Consider the following 22,302-nt stretch of genomic DNA (forward strand, 5'->3'; position numbering starts at 1 on the left):
CAGCCTCATCCTAGACCTTATCTTATGGTTGGATGAAGATCTGGAGAAGGGTTTTCAGTGCAGATTTAAAAGCCCCCAGGCTTGTGGACACTAATGTGGGCCGATAAGTAGCAGCTTTGCAATTAGACTTTTAACAATTCTGCGAGGTAAGGAGGAGCAATGCCACCCAAGACTTTAAAAAGAAGCAATATCCTTTTAAAATCAATCCTTAAAGGAATTGGAAGCCAGTGTAGAGAGGAACGAACAGGGGTGATGTGGTCTCCCTTCTTGTTGCCTGTCAGCGATTGAGCTGCAGCGTTTTGTACCAGCTGTAGGCGTTGCAGTGAAAACTGACTTAACTCGAAGTTTAAGGAATTACAATAGTCCAGCCTTGTTGTAATTAAGGCATGAATAACTCTTTTGAGATCTTTAGTAGACGGATAGGGCTTGAATTTAGCTAACGGCCACAGTTGATTAAAAAGCTCTTTCCACTACAGAGCTAATCTTTCACTACGGCTGTAGAAGGGAGATAGATTTGATGGTCATCAGCGAGGGAGTGAAACCATTAACCAAAGCTGAGCTGTTTTAGGTTTTTGCAAAGAGAGGGTGTAAAGTTACTCAACAGCAATGTGAAAAGCTGGAGAACGTACCAAACCCATGAAGACTGTATCAGCGAGTCAAGGCTGTTCCACCAAATACGGATTTCTGAATGTTCTCTAGTCAAAATATCATTTCCATTTTGCTTAAAAATGAATAGTGACTTGTTTTCTTTGAACGTTTAAATTGTTTGAACATATTCATATTTTTAAGTGTCGTAATTTCCTTTAGGCTTTAAACAAGCATTTAATTTGTCATCTATGTGAAATATTCCTGGAAGGTTACAAGGAAGTTTTCATTTTGCCAAATGTCTATAAAAGATTAAACCTGAGACACGGATCAATGACCTTGTTTTGTTTTTTTTCCACAGAGCTATAATGAAATTCTTTCTTCCTCCAGTATAAACACTTTTACAGTTCAGCGTCCCTCTGAACCTTTCGGTGAGAAGCATTCCAGCGTCTGTTTACTTGATCTGTGCAAACTTGGCCTGAGTAAAGCTGCAGGTGATCGTTGCGAGGAAAATGTTGATCATTAACTTGAGTCAGGACGAAATCAAATCACAGGTGCCACTCAGATGTTCATGTCTTTCATCAATTAGCTTAAATTAGCTATAGCCTACCTACCTAATTAATATCACTTTACATTCATGTTTATCAAATCTGTCCAGACATCCTAATTTGAAGAGTTGCTACCATGACAACATCCAGAACGGGTGCTACCAGAGCATCTCCATCAGATCTCCGGTGGGTTCTGTAGGTGTGTATATGAGCTCCCACAACCTGTGGCTACTGGTGTCGCAAGGTCATTGATGTTGGGTCCCTGCAGATTTGTGCTTAGGAAGGTCCTGAAATGAGCAGCAGTGGTGTCTGGCTTCCCCAGCCGATCCACCCTGAAGGAGGTGCAGGCCTGCAGAGCACAGGAGCTTGTGTTTCAAACAGTTTTGGTGGTGAAATCAAAGATAATTGCTGTGGTTAGTTGACTCTTGTTTAGCACAAACTGCTTGCTCTAAACTAAAACGTCATCCTCTGAGTCACTACAGCTGGTCACGGCAGTCTGTTGGTTACTGTTGGTTAAAACACATTCACTTTAAAATTTGGATGATGATGCTGTTAGGTCTTTTTTCACTGCTCAACAGTGCTTAACACCAAGGGAAGACAGCTGACCAATATAAAGTCGACACCTCTAATTATGTATATATTTATTGCTATATATAGGTTTTTACACACACACATTATATATATATATATATATTATATATATATATATATATATATATATATATATATATATATATATATATATATATATATATATATATATATATATAGCAGCGATGGTTTGAAAAACTAGCCCGCAAATGCACTAACACTGTTTGACTCATTCAGCTATTAACACTATAATAATCTCACGTAGATAAATTTGCCATTATTATATATATATACATGTATATACACTTTGAACTACTAGCATAAAAGAATTCAAATTATTAGTAAATAAATAAATAAACATCTCTTCAATAAATACATATAAACTTGTTTAATTATTATTAAATGGTTATTGGTTTACTAAAAATGGTCATTGGTTCAAGTTACAATAAGTGATCATAACTTAAACGCTTTGTAGATGACTATACATTGTTTGAATTGGTTGATGCTATTTAAAGAATGTATGATTTTGTATTGTAATGCATTATATATAAATGTTTAACGGAATGACTGTAACCTTAATGTGAGTGTCAGAAGGAGCACTGGTCTTATTTGACAGAAATCTAAAGTATATTTTGTAGTAGAATTTCCTTTTTTTACTTTTTTCTTTTCTATTTTCTTTTCTTTTTCTTTACTACCTCTTTAGGTTTGCTTTTAATTTTTTGTCATGTACTGTATATTATGTGTCGGACCCCAGGAAGAATAGCTGCAGTTTTGCTGCATAACTATAGTGTGTGTGTGTGTGTGTGTTTGTGTGTGTGTGTGTGTGTGTGTGCTGTCATGAATGTGAAATCTGTGTGAAATCTAACTGAAGAGACCAAAACATTTTGAACAGTTGGACAACGTGGGGGTTGATGGAGATTGACTCACTCCATATATTTGTTTGCTTTTATATTTTTATTTTTTATCTTTATTTTTATTTTTACTGTATTGCACCAATCACCACAACAAATTCCTTGTGTGTGTTAACAAACTTGGCAATAAACCCCCTTTCTGATTCTGATTTCTGACTCACAGTTGGAAACCATCCCCCAGTGGCCAGTCAAGGAACTGCATTTTTTCGTTTTTCCTTGTTGGCCCCAAGTCAGGGGTTCGAATATTGGCACTTAATTTGGACATATAGCCTCATTTGATATACACTATGCGAGCATTGAGCATTTTTTTTATCTTGGTCTTTGATAAACTCAAGTGAATGATGCTACGTTAAGACTGCAGCAGATTTCTGAAATATGGAGAGGCACACGACTCTTTAGTCCCCTGGCAGATAAAAGACGAGCTTGGATGAATGCCATTTTTCGTCCTCTACTTTACAGTCTTTTGGCCTGGGCTCCCTCCATCACAGTGCTGTAAATAATTTAATATAAAATAGTGGGTGTTGTGGATGCGTTGAGGCAGAATTTTCAAATATTAAATCTCTGTGAAAAGGTCGTTGTTCCCAGCCAAGAAACAGCATACGGTAAATTTAGACGTACTGCAAAAGCATTCTTATTTGGTCCATAAACGCGTTTAGATGCTAAGCAACTTTACCACTGCAATTTCAGTAATGCTCAGGTACTCTTTGCTACAGCACCAATGACACCTAATACATGTTTTTAAATCTTAAATCTTTCATCACACAACCTTTAGGTGAACCTGGTTGCTTCAAAAGTGCAGTCATATTTTAAATATGACGGTACAGGTTTGAGTTCCTGTGTTGCAAAAGCACCGACTATGAAAAAGAGGAAGTAAGTTGTCCAAAAAAAATAAATAAAGAAGCTTCTAATATTAAAAAATCATGAAAGCTTTCAGCAACATAAAAAAGCCAATTGGCACATGCATCCTCAGCTATTATAACTGCTATTTTTGGAATGCATTCTCATATATTATTTACAGAGGACTCTGCCCAACTTGGCGTGAAATGATGTGGAGTTTCCAAGAATATCTTATTTACTAGATGAAGGTGTACAGATGTCTTTTAGCTGCACACAAAACACGTTTCACATGAGGGCGCAGTCTCCTCCTCGGACTTCACGGCACAGAGGTAAGCTTGAACAGCCTGGATGTAACAAGACTTCCTATTGGCCAGAATGTCGGCGGGGATTGTTAAACGAGCTCCCATTGGTCAGAATCTAAGTGGGCGGAGCTAACGCCGCATCTCATTGATATACGCTACAGCTGGTGGCGGGGACCACAGACGCGACACAAACACACATGCGGAGTGAAAGCGGGGAAAGTAAGTGATGAAGGCTTGATGTAGAGGGCTTTGAAGCAGGATCCCGAGCTGTTTTAAAGAGTGACAACGCCAAAGACTTGCAGAACACCCAGCCAGAATGCTGTGCCACGTTACTCGGCCGGACTCGGTGGTGATGGAAGTGGAAGTGGATGCGAAGGCGAACGGAGAAGACTGTCTGAACAAGGTGATCCGTGCTCTCACATTCACACACCGTCCTCATTATTGTGATGGGAATTAACAGAGCGGGTCGGGGTTAAACGTGGACCAAGAGTTTTGATTGTATTAAAGTTTAAACGCTTAATTGTATAAAAAAAACTCAATTTGATGTCGCTTTTCCTCCCCTCTTTAACGAATCTCAAACATAATACAAAGAAAACTAAAAACCTGTTTTGCAATATTAATAATTTTAAGTAATTGAATCCATGCCATCTGATGTGAGTTTGTGGGGAGCTGCAGGAACAGATCCAGTCCTGTGGGGAACACAAAGACTGGAGACGCCAAATGTTCTGCACGCCGGCGGAACATAAACTAAACCTCTGAAGATGACATGTTGATTAAACAACCAAAACTTTGTTGGGCCAAGAAAGCTTTATAAGCATAATGGGAATGTACTGAAGGTCACTGGTACCTGGATGGCTTAAGGCTGATTTATGGTTCCGCGTTACATCAACGCACGCGTACGGCGTAAAGGTTCGCGGCGACGCGGACCCTTACGGCGTAGGCTCTGCGTCGATGTAACGCGGAACCATAAATCAGCCTGTAGTCGAGGCGGACGGCTTCTGTCCGGGGTTACTAGAGTTCACTTCGTAACTCTCCCACTGCACGCAAGTGAAACTTGTCTGCGCTCACCTCCCCTAAAGAGGTGTTCACCTCCTTTTAAATTAACAGGGACACCATATCTTAACTGGAACCTTTTCACCAGATGTTTCAGGCTCTTTTGTTTTTTGTTTTTTTTAATTAATAAAGTGTAATTTCCCATATTGTATGCATGGCCTGTAGTCATTTATCTCAGCCTCCAGGCTTCCTATAGATGCCCCCCCCCCCCCTGCAGTTATGTAAGAACCCATGCTGTCTCTTACCCTGGCAGAGGGTTTAAAGTTTGCTTCCGCGACATCACACTTAGCTTGGAAGTGAACTAGAACAATAATGGGTCTCATGTGTGCAGAAGTCAAAAGTCGCTCTCGCTGTCTGCTCGCCGCTGTGCTCTTCTACTCTAGATAAGAGATGCTCAGTGGGCTCCGGTGGTTCCTCCTTTTTGCATTCGTAGACTAAATCTCACTTTCGTGGCCTTGTTCTTTCATCTCCTTCCAGGTTTGCAGAAAGTTGGGCATAATCGAAGTGGACTACTTCGGGCTGCAGTTCACAGGCGGCAAAGGAGAGAGTCTCTGGCTGAACCTGAGGAATCGTATCTGCCAGCAGATGGATAACGTGACGCCCTGTCGGCTCAGGCTGCGAGTCAAGTTTTTCGTAGAGCCCCATCTCATCCTGCAGGAACAGACGAGGTACCGGCACAACCATTTCTGCTACTTCAATACTTGACGGCACGTGGGGGGTGGAAGCTTACGAACACACAAACAAAGCCATCATAAGAGATCCTCTAGACTGTAATGTGAGGACTTTGTTTGCAGTGTGGTAGAAATGAACTGTAGTAACCTCTCCCCCAAGCCCTTCCGGGGTTACTACAGGTCATTCTGGTGGAAAGCCAGGCTGGAAATGTGATCCAGCAGCTCTGCGGCTGTGTCCCTCTGGCCCCCCCCGGGACCCTCTGTGCTGCGTGGCAGCCTGGACCTCTAGTCACGGCTCCCATTCAGCTGAAAAATAACTTTTTGTTTCAATTGTTTGAGCCCCCCCCGTCCCCGTCCCTCCAACATTTGACACTCTTGCAGATTTGCTTTTTTTTTTAAATTCTAATGAGTTGGTTCTGAGATCTGTGAAGGGTTTCCACTGTCTCTGGGCCGTTTTAGTCAACCTATGTGCGTTTGCCCATAAAGAGGATTGAGTAGCGTTCCCAGCAACCCCCACCCCGGGTGCTGCCGTGACAGGTCTGATATCACTAAGCAGGAAGCTCCGGTGTGAATCAGAGCTCACATGATGAGAAACCTGTTAGGTGTCTCTTAAAACCGAGCGTCCTGCTCGTCATCACACGCAGCTCATCGTTGGAGCGTTTAATCACAAGTGTGTCATCTTTGGCTGTGATCTTCCCTGCTTTTATCTGCCCCCCAATACCAACTTTGTACTCTGCTTTCACATATTGAGTGACTGCTGGATATTAAGTGCTCACTCGGTCACCCCCCCCTACCCCCTCAATATGGCCCATATTCGGCAACCCTTGAAGAGGAAAGTGAAAGAAAACTGGGGTTGAGAGCTCAGAGGACACTTGGCTGCCTGCACGCTGACCTCCGCCAGATTAGCAGAGGTTATCAGCAGATGGCTGGTGTCGGGTGATTGGAGGGTGGGGGGGGAGAAAAAAAGGTGAGATAACAATGTGAGCATGCAGACAAGAGTCTGTGGCCTCCTGCTAATAGATCCACAGGGCACAGTCCACCGTGACGTCAAGTAATGTTTAATTTTGGAGCATTCTTCATGGCCTCCATCTGCTCCGTGTGATACAGTTGAGATGGAAGTGCAAACAGACATTTTTATGAAAGTTCAGGGCGAGTTGTTGTGTGTTTTGACTGAGGTGCTGCTCTGGGAAGGCCCAACCCTGCATATTGGGTAAAGTAAATCCTTTTGAAGGGCATGTTTTGAAGAATTAAAGCAGCTAAACTGTATTCAGAAGTTCTACCTCGGCTTCTAGAAGTAAGTTTAAGGCCTGTTTGTTTAGTTTTTTTCAGTTCGGTTTACAGCAGAGTGCAGTTTTTTTTCCCTCGCTTTCTGTCACCTTTGACCCAGTTAAGCTGCTGTAACTCCTTCACAAGCTGGTTGAGCTGCAAACAAGCCGGCGGCATAATGCAATGACTTCCTGTTGCTCTTACTGTGCAATAATTAAGTACTATTTTGTCAGCTTATCTGCAATGTTGTGTTCTCCGTAGCTCCTAAAGTAGGATGTGTACCGAAGTAAAGTTCTCGGCACCTAATTTTGGGATGATCTGAGCAGTTGGCACCTGCCTCCGTGTCCTTCTTAAAGGCCTGATTACATAATCTTGTGAACCCACATAGGTCTGATTATATAAGCCGCCGTGTACTCTGCCACGTAAAGCCTCACCGGCCGCTCCAGTGTGCACGCTCACATGCAGCTGGCCGCTTGGATGCCTTCTCTTAATTCATTGTTCATATGGTTTAGGGATTACGTGTTGGAAGATGTGATATCCACTAAAACAATGGGGTTTTTAGGAGTTGCAGTCGAAAGCCGTGTCCTCTCTGTGCGATGGTGAAAGTTATATTAGATGTGACTTTTCTCGTCTAATGCTCAGAATCGACAGGTCACCTGTATCCAGAATCCACCCATTCTGTTTTTTTTTTGTTTTTAAATGTCAACACTTTGCATATTTTGTACTTTTCTTATCGTACTTGGTCACATACTTTGTTTTTTCCCTCGTGTTGGGTCAGCGTGCTGCTCTGGAGCGTTGGAGCTGGAGCACGCCTCCTTCAGGCGTTCAGGTCGTTGGAGCTCTTTTGCAGTTATTCCACAGGCTCGTGCGTGAAAGCACTGCGCGGTAGCTTATAAAGCATCTTTGCTCGACTAAATGAGCTGCACCGCATTACCCAGCACGCATTATCTGCATCATTTAACAGTGACTGCCTGCTTCGGTGTGCTTTTACATTTTAAATGTTAATTTGTTCCCTTCTATTAGTGGTTTATTTTAGCTAAATAAGTTAAATATTAAAGCTTTTTACTAAACGGTGAAACGGCAGTGCAGGTGTGACCAAAAACATTCAGGGACATGTATGCAGGAAGTCATCCCTCTGTCATGTGGTCTTATTAAGACCATTGTTCTGTCCAGGTTGTCCCTTTGGCTTCTGGCCTTATGTCCTCCAGATGAATAAGGCCACGTTTACACATAGCCGGGTATTTACAAAAACGGATATTTTCCCCTCTACGTTTTCAAAAATATCCTCGTTTACACGAACCCGCATGAAAACGCTGTTAAGGTGCTATGAGCAGCCAAACCTACAGGGGGCAGTGTAACGAGAAGATAAAGTCATGCTAGCCAATCGGAATCCTGGAAAAAAACATCAACAAATGACACATGTAGTCGCCGCGTACCCTACGCCGTAGGCTCTGCGTTGGTGTAACACGGAACCATAAATCAGCCTTGACTGTCAGTTACTTCCAAGACTTGGAAGTGACAGAGAAGTGGAAAAGTGTGACTTTAGAATTTTAAAACGGGTAAAATAAAAGAAAATATTGACGGTGGCCAAACAAATTGTAAACACAGGTCGCACAAATGATGCTGGTGACGTTTCTGTTGCATAATGTGACGTTCTGAAGCCTAAATCTCCGTTTTCCTCCGTTTACAAGCAAACGTGAAAACGGAGTTTTTGAAAATCTCCACTTTGGCCGGAGTTTTCAGAAATGATCGTTTTTGGGGGCTTTGAGCTTCGTTTTCGTGTAAACGAACGGCCAAAACGCATGAAAACGCCATCGTTTTTGCTCCGTGTAAACGGGGCCTAATTTTGCAGAGAGAAACCTGGTACCGTGGTTCAGCTATGGCAGGTCCTACTGGCTCCAACCGGGAGATGAAATGGCATTACTGCTTGTGTTTTGACGGCAATATTGTTTCTGTGTGTCCTTTTCAAATGTATTAACAAAAAAAACAATTCAAGGTCTTTTTTGTCCTTGTTTTTGTCAGGTCACACGTCTCATCGTTTCGGTGTAGAAATCCACACAGGCAATGTCGTAACGTGCTTTTAAACATCTCTTTATCCACTAGTGTAATCTACAAGTTACTTTGTCTAATCGTATTTCTCGGGGTGCCGGCCGTCTGATTTATTCAAATGCCAGATCCTCAGCTTGATGCCGGGCTCTTAATTACACTTTTACCGGCCAGCACACTGGACCGGGCTGTGACCCGAGGAATTCAGCAAACAAATAGCCTCTTTGTTTCATTGCTAAGTAGCTTTCAGTTCTGCTCGTCAGTGTGAGATAAATGCGTTACATTTAGCGTCTGGTATTAATGCCCCGCAACAAGTTTCAAACTGCAGAAATACAGGCGCTCTCTTTGAGTCCGCCCACGACTCCAGAGAAGATGTTGAGCAGAGGTAACTATAGGTCATTGGCAGCGAGTAACCCTGCAGCGCTGCTGGCTGTGTGTCATTTGACTAGCTTTACAAACTGCATTGTTGAGGCCAACTGATGCAGCCTGAAACTCTGCTGCTGATTGGCTGGATGAGGTGTGGCATCTCGGTGGTGGTGTTGGGTTTCAGTCGGCGGGGAAGTTTTTGTGCTGCTGTGTTGTTGAGCCACAGAGCTGTCACAGACTGCATCAAAAAGAGACGAGCAGGGTGACGAGTTCAGTCGATTTCCTGCCTTGTTTCTTGTAAAAAGAACATTTCCCGAGTGTCAACATTCACAGGAGGGCTGCGACGGTCCGTGTACTTCGAGTTCATCCGTTTTTTTGTTTTGAAATGACAAAATAAAAATAGAGAAATAATCCAAAATAATCCGTTTCCCATCTTTTGTTTTGATAATGGAAAACGGATCGTTATCCGATTTCATTGATGTGTTAATCGAAATTGGGAATTAAAACAGCGAGTGGAAAACTCTTTTCTCCATTTCCTATTCGTTTCCAAGGATACTGAAAACAAGAATTGGACAAATGGGGGGATTGCACATGCGCAGTAATAAATGAAGAAAGTTTTTTCTGGTTCTTTTGTTCATCAGATTGAAAATTAACAGTTTTATATTTTTTTAATGTTGAAACAGAAAATAAATCAAATATGAAACATGAGTTTAAATCTGTAATCTGTCTTCACTCCGTCATGAAACTGCAGTGATGTTGTGACAATAGGAAATAGAGAAAAGAGTTTTCCACTCGCTGTTTTAATTCCCAATTTCGATTTTCAAACACATCAATGAAATCGGATAACGGATAATGGATAACGATCCGTTTCCCGTTTTTTATTATCAAAACAAAAGATGGGAAACGGATTATTTTGGATTATTTCTCTTTTTATTTTGTCATTTCAAAACAAAAAACGGATGGCCGCGAAGTACACGGACCTGCGACTTACTGCGAGTAATTTTAAACCTCATTGACTCATCTCTTTTTAAAGGACAAAGCCGTGTGTCGTAACCCAGTAACAGCAGGCCACCAGACTTCAGTCTCAACAGAGACTTCCTGGCATTCAGCCTCTGTTGGAGAACAAGGCGATGTGATGATGGCCTCTGTGTCAGAAGTACGGGCAGCTCTGTAGAGGTGCACGTGCAGACATGTTTGAAGAGTTGTGTTGGCTCTTCCCATGGTAAATCAGGAAAAAGTGATGGCAATTAAGGGGGAGGGGCTGGCTGCTGTATAGAGCAGCAGTGTTGCACGGCACCCTCGTGTCCCGGCTGGAGTCCCTCCATTCAGCGCCGCTAAGTCACGGACTTGATGTCGTGTAAATGTCATGAGCTGTAGGAGGATTTTTTCCGGCCGAGTCAACAAAGCAGCCTCTGAGTTGGTTCTGAGACACACTTGATACGGGCGCTCTTTTCCTCCATGTGCAAAATATAGGCTGGACCTTGAGGGTGCTGAGTCAGCACTCCTCCGTCTAATACACTCTGATCCTGGCACAGCTGACTGAAGCTATCTGCTTAATGTGGAGGTCAAGCAGCTATAAGTGTACTCCCGTCCTCCCGAAGGATAACAGGGACCGTGTTTGGGACAATCCAGAAATAAACAAACTCTGTAGATGTGGAGTTTTGTTGCCACACAAAGTATTTAGAGACGGCCATGTGTCACAAGGCTCGCTGGTGGAGATGCTTTGGTAAGGTTTTGCATATTTAATGTCTTGCAGCTTCCACGTAGAACAAGTTGGGCAGGAACAGCTATCAGTAATCTGAGTGCTGCGGCGTTGGGGTACGGCTGCACGCCTGTAAATTTGCACACGTGGGAGCCCAAGACGGCAAGAATAACCTCAACGCTTCAGACATCTGGCAACATGAAGTCTCTGAGTATTATTACAGCACCAACTCAGCAGACCCAGGCTCGTTCTGAGCTGACGCCTTTTAAGATGTTCACACGGTTACACGGGGACCGATATCAACCTCTTTCACTCGGCGTATGACCTGGAGTAACCTGTGCAGCCCGCCCTGTAGTAACCTTTTGCCGTCAACCTGTAATAAACTCCTAGTCGAGCCGGTCCCATTGTTTGCGTCAGGCAGGTAGCAACTGGCAGCTCTTCATCACATGACGCCTGCTGGGCCTGACACAATAGAGCGCAGTGTTTGGGATGTTTAACACCATATCAAAGCAGTGTTTGTTAGGCCTGAGGCTGTGAGACCTGGTTGTTACAGTCTGGCTTTTGCAGGGGTGGCGTAGACTCACTTTGAGCCTCGCAGCTGCCGGGGAAGATGCTTTTTAGAAGCACAATGAGAGCATGCGTATTGGTTGAGGTGTGTTTGTTAAATGCAGGTTTGTGTATTGTGATTACTGATGACAAAGTGACGGAAAAGACTAACCCACATCGCTCCCACGAGAGTCCTTAATAAGCACCCAAACATTTCCACCTCTCAACCCCCTCAGGTCCGGTAGGATCTGATGAATGGGGATGTCCCTCTAAGCCAGGGGTGTCAAATGCGGCCCGAGGGAGATTTTCATGCGGTCCGCGAGAAGTTTCCAACGCAAAAAAATTAAATGTTAATTTACTAAAAAGGAAGGCATAAATAATTGTCATGAATCGCACCATATCCGATAATATATTTCTTCTACAACTCCATCGTTATTCCACAAAGAGAGCCGTTTTCGACATTTTTTTTTAGTTTTCTAGAATGCATTTGCCGATTTTATTTCTTTCTAGACGGTCGTTTATTTTTATTAACTGACTACTATTATATATTTTCGCAAGAAAAAATATCACTGCTAAAAAAGATGATAGAAGATATTTATTCGGAGAATTTAAGTTTAAATACACATAATTGTACTGGAAAAATCTCTAAATCCCAAAGAAACACTCTTGGATGTAATAAGAAAGATTTTGCTTTTAATTAAATTTCCTATAAAAAAGCGAAATATTAAAAAAAACATACTTGTTTGTGTTTATCTTTGTAAAATGATATTAAAAGTATCTTACATAATTTGAAAAAAAATGAGAAATTTCAAGAAAAGATCCTGAAGAAATATATTTTACATAGGAGTGTAAACAAAGTGCATATTTCCTTTTTAAAATGAACTAAACTGATATTTGATAAGATAAAAATAGTAAAAAAAAGAATTAGAAAAAAGTTTTCGTTATTTCGAGTGTGTGACCCGCGAGAAAAAAATCGGTCAAATCCGGCCCGCAAAGCAAAATTATTTTGACACCCCTGCAGCGTTGCTCTTTAGAGACCTGCAGGTCTGGGGAAGTTTGCTGAAATAGTTAGCTGAAATAACAAGCGGTTACAGGTTCTGTGCGGCCAGTTGTTGTTGACCACGTGAGGGTGAGGAGACTTGAAGAGCGCTATGAAACGGTTTCGTATGCAGAAGTTGAAGCTCTGGACTTTGGCTGGTTTGCTGCTTCTGGAGCAGGTGACTGGTTTACAATCTTCCTCAGGTTTGTAGGTCACCTGAAGGGAGGTTCTGCCAGGCTGCTTGGGGTCAGCGTGACATCAGGACCGAGTCGGTCAGGGTGGTTCTTCTGCTGCACGTGGAAGGAATATTTCACATCTAGTCTAAACAAGGGTTTTTTTTTTCCCCCTGAAAACTTAAATAAGCAGAACTCTGTGTTCTCATCACATAACCCAAACAATGGCGTTTATTTACTGGTTTTTGTTTTCCGTTTTTAAGCCGTTTCCCAGCTGTTGGTAGAAACATGACCCTTTTTGTGGCGGGAGCTGATGCCACGTGAAGTGAAGGTTGCTTACACTTAAGCGTTGAAGACGGCGGTCTGGCAGCGGGTGGGTTTATACATGTTTGAAGCTTACCGTCCAGCCTGTCAAGTAACGAAGTACAAATACTTGCCTTACCTAGTTACCTTACTTAAGTAGAAATTTTGGTCATCTATACTTCACTGGAGTAATTATTTTTCAGACGACTTTTTACTTTTACTCCTTACATTTTAAAAACAGCCTCGTTACTCTATTTCATTTCGGCCTTTAAAAAAAACTATCCAGTTAAATTGCTCCATCCGGATAGAGTGAATTTGGTTGTGGTTGTTTCAGATGTTCTTGTCCAGTTTTGTTCTTACATCCGTTCCCTCAGATTCCTGCAACTAAACTTGGATGTACATTCCAATAAAGGTTAGGATAAATGATAACATGCCTCTGAAGTTTGACTTTTTGCACCATTACAATACTTATAGGCAACTAATCATCATATCTCCTGCTCTCTGAAACACATGTTAATGCTCAATAGTACACATATATGGTTCTTTAATATATTTGCATTATACTAAGATTCATTTCCAATGGCTTTTGTCCTTAATGGCTTTCCCCCCCTTACATTACTTTTACTTTTATACTTTAAGTAGTTTTGAAACCAGTACTTTTATACTTGAGTAAAAACTTGAGTTGATACTTCAACTTCTACAGGAGTATTTTTAAACTCTAGTATCTATACTTCTACCTGAGTAATGAATGTGAATACTTTTGACACCACCGTCCAGGTCCAATCACCCTGGCGGGTTTTCTGCTAAATGTGATGCACACTCCTGTCACCACTTCCCCTCGTAGCCTCCAGTGAAAGTTCTGTGAAGGAAACTGTTTTGAGGAAGTAACTGAAATGGAAACTGTTAGCGCGCGGCCGCAACGGTTGTTATTCCCGTCTCCCACCCTGAGACGCCTGCTGTCGGACATCCTCGCCTTTCACCTGCTCAGCGTGTTGGGGCCTCGTCATAACACGGAGATTAACTGTACCATGAACACATGACGGTGAAGCTTGTGTGTATTATAACGTAGGTAATAACGGCGCTCATACTTGTTTTTCCCCTTTAGACACCTGTTCTTCACGCACGTGAAGGAGGACCTGCACAACGGTCACCTGCGCATGGGCTCGGAGCAGGCGGAGGAGCTGAGCGCACTCCTGGCACAGGCGGAGTTCGGCGACTACAACCAAAACACGGCCCAGTACTTCTACTCGGAGCTGTGTGGGGAGGAGCCGAGCGCCGCTACCATCAGCAGGTACGCTCTCCGTGCGATCTGACGCAGGCCTGAAGAGAAACTGGGCATGAAAACCTCCCCGAGAAGTAGTAATCAGGGTGAAGCAGTACTGGAGTTGAGGGGGGATGAGGGTGGATGGCGTCCCCCCTGAAATAAAAACGGTCCAAATCATCCCCCCTGTAAAACTGTCATCCCCCCTTTCCATCCCTTATGTCATTTCATCAATGAATGTGGTTTTACTGCTATTTCAACATTTAGAAAAATAACACCAGAAACATAACTTATTTGACAATTTTCACCTCTTTCAAGTAAATTTTCACTTGAAATAAGTAGAAAAATCTGCCAGTGGGACAAGATTTATCTTCTCATTACAAGCAAAAAAATCTTGTTCCACTGGCAGATTTTTCTACTTATTTTAAGTGAAAATCTGCTTGAAACAGGTGAAAATTGTTGTTTTTTCCAGTGATGAGTCTTGTTTTAAGTGTAATAAGATTCTTTTTTTTTACTAAAATGAGACATTTTAACTAGAAATAAGACAAATATTCTTGTTAAGTTTTTGCAGTGATCCATTTTACTTATCCTTTGAAGGACAGAGTCATATTGATAAGTTCAGAAAACTGTTTTTTATTGTTGTTTTGATGTATTTGATGTAAGCCCAGTGGATATTTAAAGCTTACAGAAGGCTGCATTTAACTGCTGCTATGTCATTCCTGCAGTATTTCTGCAGGTGTTTTGGTCAGTGCTATTATTTGTAATATATTATATTATTTGTAATCAGCACAAATTATCTGTCCCCATATGATAAAATCCACCATCCCCCCTGAGTACTGAGGTGAAGGCATCGTTTTTGCTGTCAACATTGGTTGGTCGTTGTTTTTCAGTAGTCAGAGGTCCTAAAGGATAAGCTATTGATTTTTATGTTGTTTGCAGAACACCTCGCTAACTTTTAATAGCCTTTTAAAAATGCAAGCATAGCTTGTTGACATTAGATCGGCCTCCTGAAGCTCTGCCCGTTCTGGAGAAGGTCAACATCAGGGATGGAACAATGTCCCCACGTAATAACGTGGTGTTCTTTTTTTGTTTTTTTTTTGTTTTTTTTAGTAATTAAACAGCGGTGAAGGATTTTAGGTCTGAATTTAGTGGCATGGTGTCTGTACCCGTTAGAGCTGCTCCGAAGGCGCTGACCAGCCAACAGCAGCCTGCTGGCAGTCTCGTTGCGTTTGTTGACACTGGCAGAACTTCCTAGCCTGTAGCTTCTGCCAAAACAAAGGTGACAGTGTTGACCGACTACTACATTCAAAGAGTACATGAGACTCATTTCCTTATCAGTCGTTTGACGAGTGGGCCTGAAAACTGTTCTCATGGTCGTATCTCTTCCTTCTGAGTTGCTTCGGTCTGCAGCTGTTGAACACTCAGACCACACATTTCATGTTTTCGCTCTTTGAGGTTTCCCCTTTGAACAGTTTCTGCACACAAAGCACTGTTTGTTGCATGCCTAAAAGAATGAAACCATATTCCTTATCTGCTAAACAAAGCTGCCAAACCTGTTTGTCTAGTCCAGTCAGCTGTTCTTGGTTATACCTGCACCTTATTTATTCTGAAGTGTTTACGTCGTAACTCATCTGCTGGTTTAATCCATTTACAGTATGTCTAACTTGCACTTTGTTTGTCCTGCAGCATCACATCTAGACACAAAGCTTTGGAAGGCTTGAGCCAGGGCTCGGTGGAGTACCAGGCCCTGCAGCTGATCTCCTCTCTGGAGCACTACGGTGTGGAGTGGCACTGGGCCCGCGATGCAGGCGGCCAGCGCTTGGCCATCGGAGTCGGCCCTGAGGGCATTGCCATCTGTAAGGAGGATTTCAGCCTGGTCAACAGGTGTGTTCTTGTGGCTACAAGTTACATAAAACTGCCTTCAGATTGAGAATTAAATCCTTTATAAAGCAAATAATCTTGTACTGAAGGTGTTACTGTACAACAATGGTCTCTCTGCCTTTTTATTTTAGGATAAGTTATCCAATCATCCAGATTGCCACGCAGTCGGGGAAGAGTGTCTACCTGACCGTCACCAAGGACACCAACGACAGCCTGGTGCTTCTGTTCAAGCTGATCAGTAACCGTGCAGCGAGTGGCCTGTACCGGGCCATCACAGAGACCCACGCCTTCTACAGGTGAGGACCGAGGATTAGCGTGTGTGGTGAACTGAGATAAGTCCAGTTCTAAGCACTTGCATGTAGCTGAGGTGGGGGTGGGGGGGTGTGGTTGTTATGTTTGCAGTCTTATGCCACTTTTACACTAGTACCTGCTCAGCTCGGCCAAGTTTCTATTCCATAACAATTCAACTGGAATTGTGAGTTAGAAAATGAGAGTGAAAGAAGCTTTCAAGCGGCAACACTTTTTTTTTTTTTTTTTTTTGTTTTGATTGTGTCGGCGCCGCGAGCAGCTATGGACTGACAGAGCTCCTGGTGGATCTGGTCGTTCCTTTTCGCCTGTCTAGATCCCTTTTTTTTTTTTTTTTTTTTTTTTTTTTAATTCTTTCCTCAGCCAGGTTTATGAACATCTGCACCTCAGAGTTGGATCACCAAACAGACTTTTGTGCTGCCATTGCCTGTCGAATAAAATGAACAAGAAGCCGTCTGAGTTGCTCTTTCGCTGATGTCAGATCCTGACTCAGACGTCTGACTCCAACCCCCGACCAATTGGGGGCCTGTAGTGTGATGACATCAGATACAGGCGACTCAGCCGCTTAGAACCTCAGCAGAATAGATACAGAAAAAGTATGTACTCGGCACGTTAGACCCCTAGTGGAAAAGCGCCATTAGTTAGAGCTGTTAGTCATTTGCCTATAAAAGTGCGGGGGATTGTTCCCATGGTCGAGGATGTGTGAGAGGTGCTGGGAAACCTGGTGTTCTGCAGAGACTTGTTCCACTCGGTCGAGTGTGCAGAATCACACGTTGGTAAGCATTAACTTAAGTCTTGTTTTGGATCCATTTTATGGCGTTCACACCCTTGACCTAGATGAGTGTTGCTGGATGGCTCATGAGTCGTTGTTGTTTTCTCTTATTGAGTCACTTCTGAGGACAAGGTGGCACCAGGAAACATTTGCAGAGAGCAGCGACTATTCAAATGGCTGAGCATTGAAACTGTTCTCATTCACAATGGTGCAACGGCACAAAAGAGCTGTGCTTTTGTTTCGGGGGGGCTAGCGCACATTCTGCAGTTTTTTTTCTCCGTTTCCAGTAATTTCTTCCTCAAACAAGTTAGTTTCCCTCGTATATAGAACTGTAAATGCTGCAGGGATGTACTGTATACGCGGGCAGTGTTACTGCATTGTTTTGATCAGTACTGAATTTAGGGTCAAATGCTGCAATTTACTGACGTTAAAACCGTCTCTTCATGTGCAGGTGCGACACGGTGACCAACGCCGTGATGATGCAGTACAGCAGGGACTTTAAGGGCCACTTGGCTTCACTCTTCCTCAACGAAAACATCAACGTGGGCAAGAAGTACGTTTTCGACATCAGACGAACCTCCAAGGAAGTGTACGACCACGCCCGGCGTGCGCTCTACAACGCCGGCGTGGCGGACCTGGTGTCCCGCTCTGAGAGCGGGCAGCGCTCCTCTCCGTCACACTGCCCCGGCAGGGACAGCCAGCACAACAAGGAGCTGGACTGCAGCAGCTGCCAGCAGAGCCGGGCCCTGCAGGAGCGCCTGCAGAAGCTCCGGGAGGCGCTCCTGTGCATGGTGTGCTGTGAAGAGGAGATAGATGCAGCGTTCTGCCCCTGCGGCCACATGGTGTGCTGCCAGAGCTGCGCGAGCCAGCTGCAGGTGAGGCACTTCTGCACTCTTAAAATATCACACAAGCTGCAACGGCAGGACTTTTTTTATTCATTAATCAGTCAGACCAGAAGCATCAGCACTATAAGTTGTGATTGTCTTCAGTTTTACAGGGAGATTGTGCTTGTATTTCTAACTTGGATTTATTTTAAATGGTCCCCTATCTTTAAACATCATGCACTAACGACCTGATTGTCTTCACACGTAATCGGCTAAGTGTTGCTCATCTTTGTGGAAGCAGGTTGTGTGCGTTTGTCTTATGGGGGGATTAGAGCAGCAGGGCAAAGCTCCCGTCCATTAACTGGACTAAAATACCTAATCATGTGACTCGGCTAATACACGTGTGAATGGGTCTGAAAGAGGAAAACATGTCTTTAAACATGCACACCCTGCATTAATTCTGTCATTTTAAGGATAATTTAAAAACCATCTGTAAAGATGAAGTAAGCTTATGGAAGCGTATTGCATTCACTTGAGAAAAAAAAAATTCTGCTCTGTTTTTCTAAATTAACGAGTTCCTTGTCTCAGAATTCCGAGAAAAGTTTTAATGAAAAAAAAAATAAATCTGCTCTGTTTACAACCTGCGAGAAGCTCTCACGTGACCTGCATGGAGTAGCCTATGGTTGCTGCTGCTAATAACCCTCCAACAGTGCTATATGATTTCAAGAACGGGGTTAATATAGGTATGGTATCTAACAATACCATCTATATAATTAAAGACAAGAGTATCTCCTAATGTTTTAAACCAAAAGCAAAATAAAACTGGATTAAACTGGACAGGCGGAACATGTTTCCTTCCATGAAATCGAGCTCAAGGGAATGACAACTTCTTGCAGGTTGTGAGGTATCTGGTTAATTATTAATATTAATTAATTATATTAATAAAAATGAAATGAAATGAAATTCAGAAAAACAGAGCAGATTTATTTATTTTTTTAATTGTATCTCGTTAATTCTGAAAAACAGAGCAGATTTTTTTTAATTAAAATTTTATCTCGTTAATTCAGAAAAACAGTAGATTTATTTTTTTTAATTGTATCTCGTTAATTCTGAAAAACGGAGCAGATTTTTTATTTTTTTATTTTATCTCGTTAATTCAGAAAAACAGCAGATTTTTTTTTTTTCTCAAGTGAATACAATACTTTTCCGTATAAACTGGAATTGGGATGACTTCAAATATTTGTGAGTAAGAAGTTTCCTTTCCTGTGCTTCAGCTGTGTCCCGTGTGCCGGTCGGATGTGGAGCACGTGCAGCACGTCTACCTGCCCACCTGCACCAGCCTGCTGAGCCTGACGTTGACAGACAACCACCAGCACCGCAGCAGCGCCCCCGCCCCCATCCACAGAGACCCCGCCTCCCCTCACACCTGCTCCACCATCGAGTACGAACACAAGCTGTTCCACACCTGAAGGCTCCCCAACCCCCCCACTCCCACTACGATCACTTTAAAGCGACACCAGCCAGAGTCCACGAGGAAGGAACATTTCTCCGCGTCCTTCCTGGGTGGGATTTCTGGAAACTCCTGAGTTTAATCAAAGATCAACACACCCGAACTGCTGTCAGCTTCTGTGCGCATATTTTATTTCCTTTTGGACCATCTGTGTTTGTTTTTCTGCTTTATTTTGTCAGAAACGTTTTAAATATTATTACCAACCACAGTATGTTTTTTTTTTTTTTTTTTTTTTTTAAAGATTGAACTCTTGAAGTTTCTTAAATTATTGCATCAGTTGACCTGATACAGATTTATTCTTTTTGTCATTTTCTCACTAGTTTTTTGTTCTTAACTAAATGCAGTGTTTGTATTTTAAAGGGTTTTTGCCATTTTAGTACTTTTGGTTTGCAAAGTTAATGTTGTGGAAGTATTTTCTTTCACGTAAATGCCAGTTAGGAGGTTTTTGGGGGCCAAGCAGGTCTGCTCTTGAATGTAAGACTGCATGCATACAGGCATCAAGACTGTAATCCTGGGGTTGAATAGGGGTCGCGGGGTGGGGGGGGGATTATCTCGCTGACACTCCATCTCCGACTCTTCAGGAGTCTCGTTGATACTAAAACTATCCAAAAAAATAGTCTGCTTGGCCTGCTCCACCTCACATCCATCTTTCTGCTCCAGGCTGTCTGTTCTGTGAGATTTTGAAGGGTACTCAGATGACTAAGTGCAATACTTGCTTGCTTTTCTTTTTTTTTTTTTAATTTTGAAGCCAATATGTTCTATTTAATTTTACCAACTTTATTTAAACAAAAGACATTGCCACTTTACTAGGTTTGTTTCCACGTCTGTAGGGGGTTCGGCCTTAACGTAGCGGCAACGCATGTTTGTTATTACAACGTTCCCCTCGGACGGTTTTTCTTCGACACAGTTGAGCTGCAGGGTAAAGAATTTTATTTTTCACATTCGTGCAAGTAGAAGTTTGTTTCTGTTTTCTGAAGCAAATGTCACTACGCTTTGTAAAATGAGTATTTTGTTTTTATAAAATCTGCTTTTAACAAAGTATTAATAAACTTCTTTTCATAGAAAATACAGAAATCTGGGCTTTGAGAACATTTATTATGCTTTTATGGCTGAAAGCGTTCACTGGAGAGCAGAACCGGCAGAACTCCAGCGATGCCGGTGTTCTGCCAATTCTTGCTACCTGCCGAGAAATGCTATTTTGTGGTTCTGTGCATGCGCACAGTCGATTTTCAAAGTTTGATTGCCACGTCCATTTCTTGCACGATGTAAAATTGATAATATGGGATGTTGAGTATTTGATCCTTCCAAATACACTACCCATGACATGAATTACATTACACTTTGTGAACATTATACGATAAAGAGAAAAAAAACAATTCTATGGCTTTATTTGATATTCATTCAGTCATTGGCCTTTATTTAACCGGGCAGGTCATTAAGAACATTCTTATTTACAATGACGGCCTGGCAAGAGAAAAGAACCAATTGGGGGGGAAAGGAAGTGGTTTAGGGAGTAAAACAATTGTAGCTCTACAAAGGTAGAAAACCATTAGGTAGCATTTTTTTTTTTGGCAAAGCAGCAGAAATTGGCAGGACACCGGGATTCAGGTTTTTGCAGACAAATGTGACTTTGTGGAAATTTGACCAAAGGACTCGAGTGGAAGTTCTGTGGCACCGTCGGAAAACGGTCCTAAAGGAAACTGGTTACCACAGGATTAAAAGGGATAAACGTATCTGGCTTGCTGTGCTCACACTACCTGGCTGAAACTGGTTTAGGATCGGTTTTGTCTGACATGAATATTTGAATGCAATAAAAGCACATGGCTGTCCCTTAAACGTGACACTGTGGCATCCTGGGAAGTGGTGTGAGACTTGCCGGTTTTCCCTCCATCTATTCAGCACCACATGTGACCTGCACACTGAAAGGTCAGCCTGTCACCCGTCACTTGAGGCTGGGAGGGGGCTGAACGCTGCACAGCTTGTGGCAGGAAAAACACACGTCTTAAGTGTTGATTTGAATTGACGGGCATCAGTGGACTGAGAGGAATATCTGGAGGTGATTCTGGAGTTAAGTATAGATGCTATCGATCTCTCTTTTTACTCCCCCGAAACCTCTAGTCTGTCTGTGACCTTGTCGATGGGATGGCTTCCCTCTTTCCATCCCTTCTCTTATCTGTTTGTTGCTCGCAGGCTTCGCTGCCATTAAATGAACTCCAGGGACGCTGATGACGGTGGGGGGCTTTCAGGAGGAGCTTTGATTTCTGCTCAGCCGTGTAGGGATGCATTACAAAGGCAACAACAGGTGGTGTTGGAAAAGTTATCCCCAGATCTTAAAATAACACCTTCAGCTCACACGTGTAAACTATCTTTAATTCTCCAAACGGATGTAAATTGGACGACCACGCTGTACATTTCTTTTGTTAATTATGCGTACACCTGCAGAGTCTCACTCGTATATTCATGGTGCTACGGGGTTAAGGTTACGACATGCAGTTAGTGAGCAACAATTCAGCTGAACAAGGTGAAAACTCAATTAGCTAAGAGACTAATATAATAAAGTATCTGAAGTTTTCTTTAAATCTCTGAGAGATAGTCCACAATATATACATCTGCATAAAACAAGGAAATTAGGAATCACTAATGGCCCCATCAGACATAATAAACCACATATAGAAACATTCTTGAATCCTAACAAAGCTGCTGTCCTTAGTGGTGTGGACTATTAGACCAGCTATCGTTGCTTAAAAACTTCCCAGTCATTTCACTCGCATATAAACTATTTGAGGAGGCCCTGGTGTCTGCCGGGGGC

General features: G+C 42.6%; 1 protein-coding gene across 1 annotated transcript; it reads left to right on the top strand.

Annotated features, from left to right (window-relative positions):
* Positions 1-3,959: 3,959 nt before the first annotated feature.
* Positions 3,960-20,813, top strand: mylipa (myosin regulatory light chain interacting protein a). The gene is made up of 7 exons (XM_061742435.1): positions 3,960-4,177; positions 5,305-5,495; positions 14,045-14,230; positions 15,887-16,084; positions 16,213-16,377; positions 17,611-18,034; positions 19,258-20,813. The coding sequence occupies exons 1-7, from the start codon at positions 4,091-4,093 to the stop codon at positions 19,450-19,452; spliced, it is 1,446 nt and encodes a 481-aa protein (XP_061598419.1). The 5' UTR covers positions 3,960-4,090; the 3' UTR covers positions 19,453-20,813.
* The last annotated feature ends 1,489 nt before the right edge of the window (positions 20,814-22,302 follow it).

The sequence above is a fragment of the Cololabis saira genome, chromosome 15 (genome assembly GCF_033807715.1).
Source record: "Cololabis saira isolate AMF1-May2022 chromosome 15, fColSai1.1, whole genome shotgun sequence".
Lineage (NCBI taxonomy): Eukaryota > Metazoa > Chordata > Actinopteri > Beloniformes > Belonidae > Cololabis > Cololabis saira.

Bases quoted from the DNA above. Each gene is read 5' to 3' on its own strand.
- mylipa (XM_061742435.1), top strand. From the start codon at position 4,091: ATGCTGTGCCACGTTACTCGGCCGGACTCGGTGGTGATGGAAGTGGAA. The intron at 14,231-15,886 runs GTACGCTCTCCG...TTTGTCCTGCAG, and splicing joins AGCGCCGCTACCATCAGCAG to CATCACATCTAGACACAAAG. The intron at 16,085-16,212 runs GTGTGTTCTTGT...TTTTTATTTTAG, and splicing joins GATTTCAGCCTGGTCAACAG to GATAAGTTATCCAATCATCC.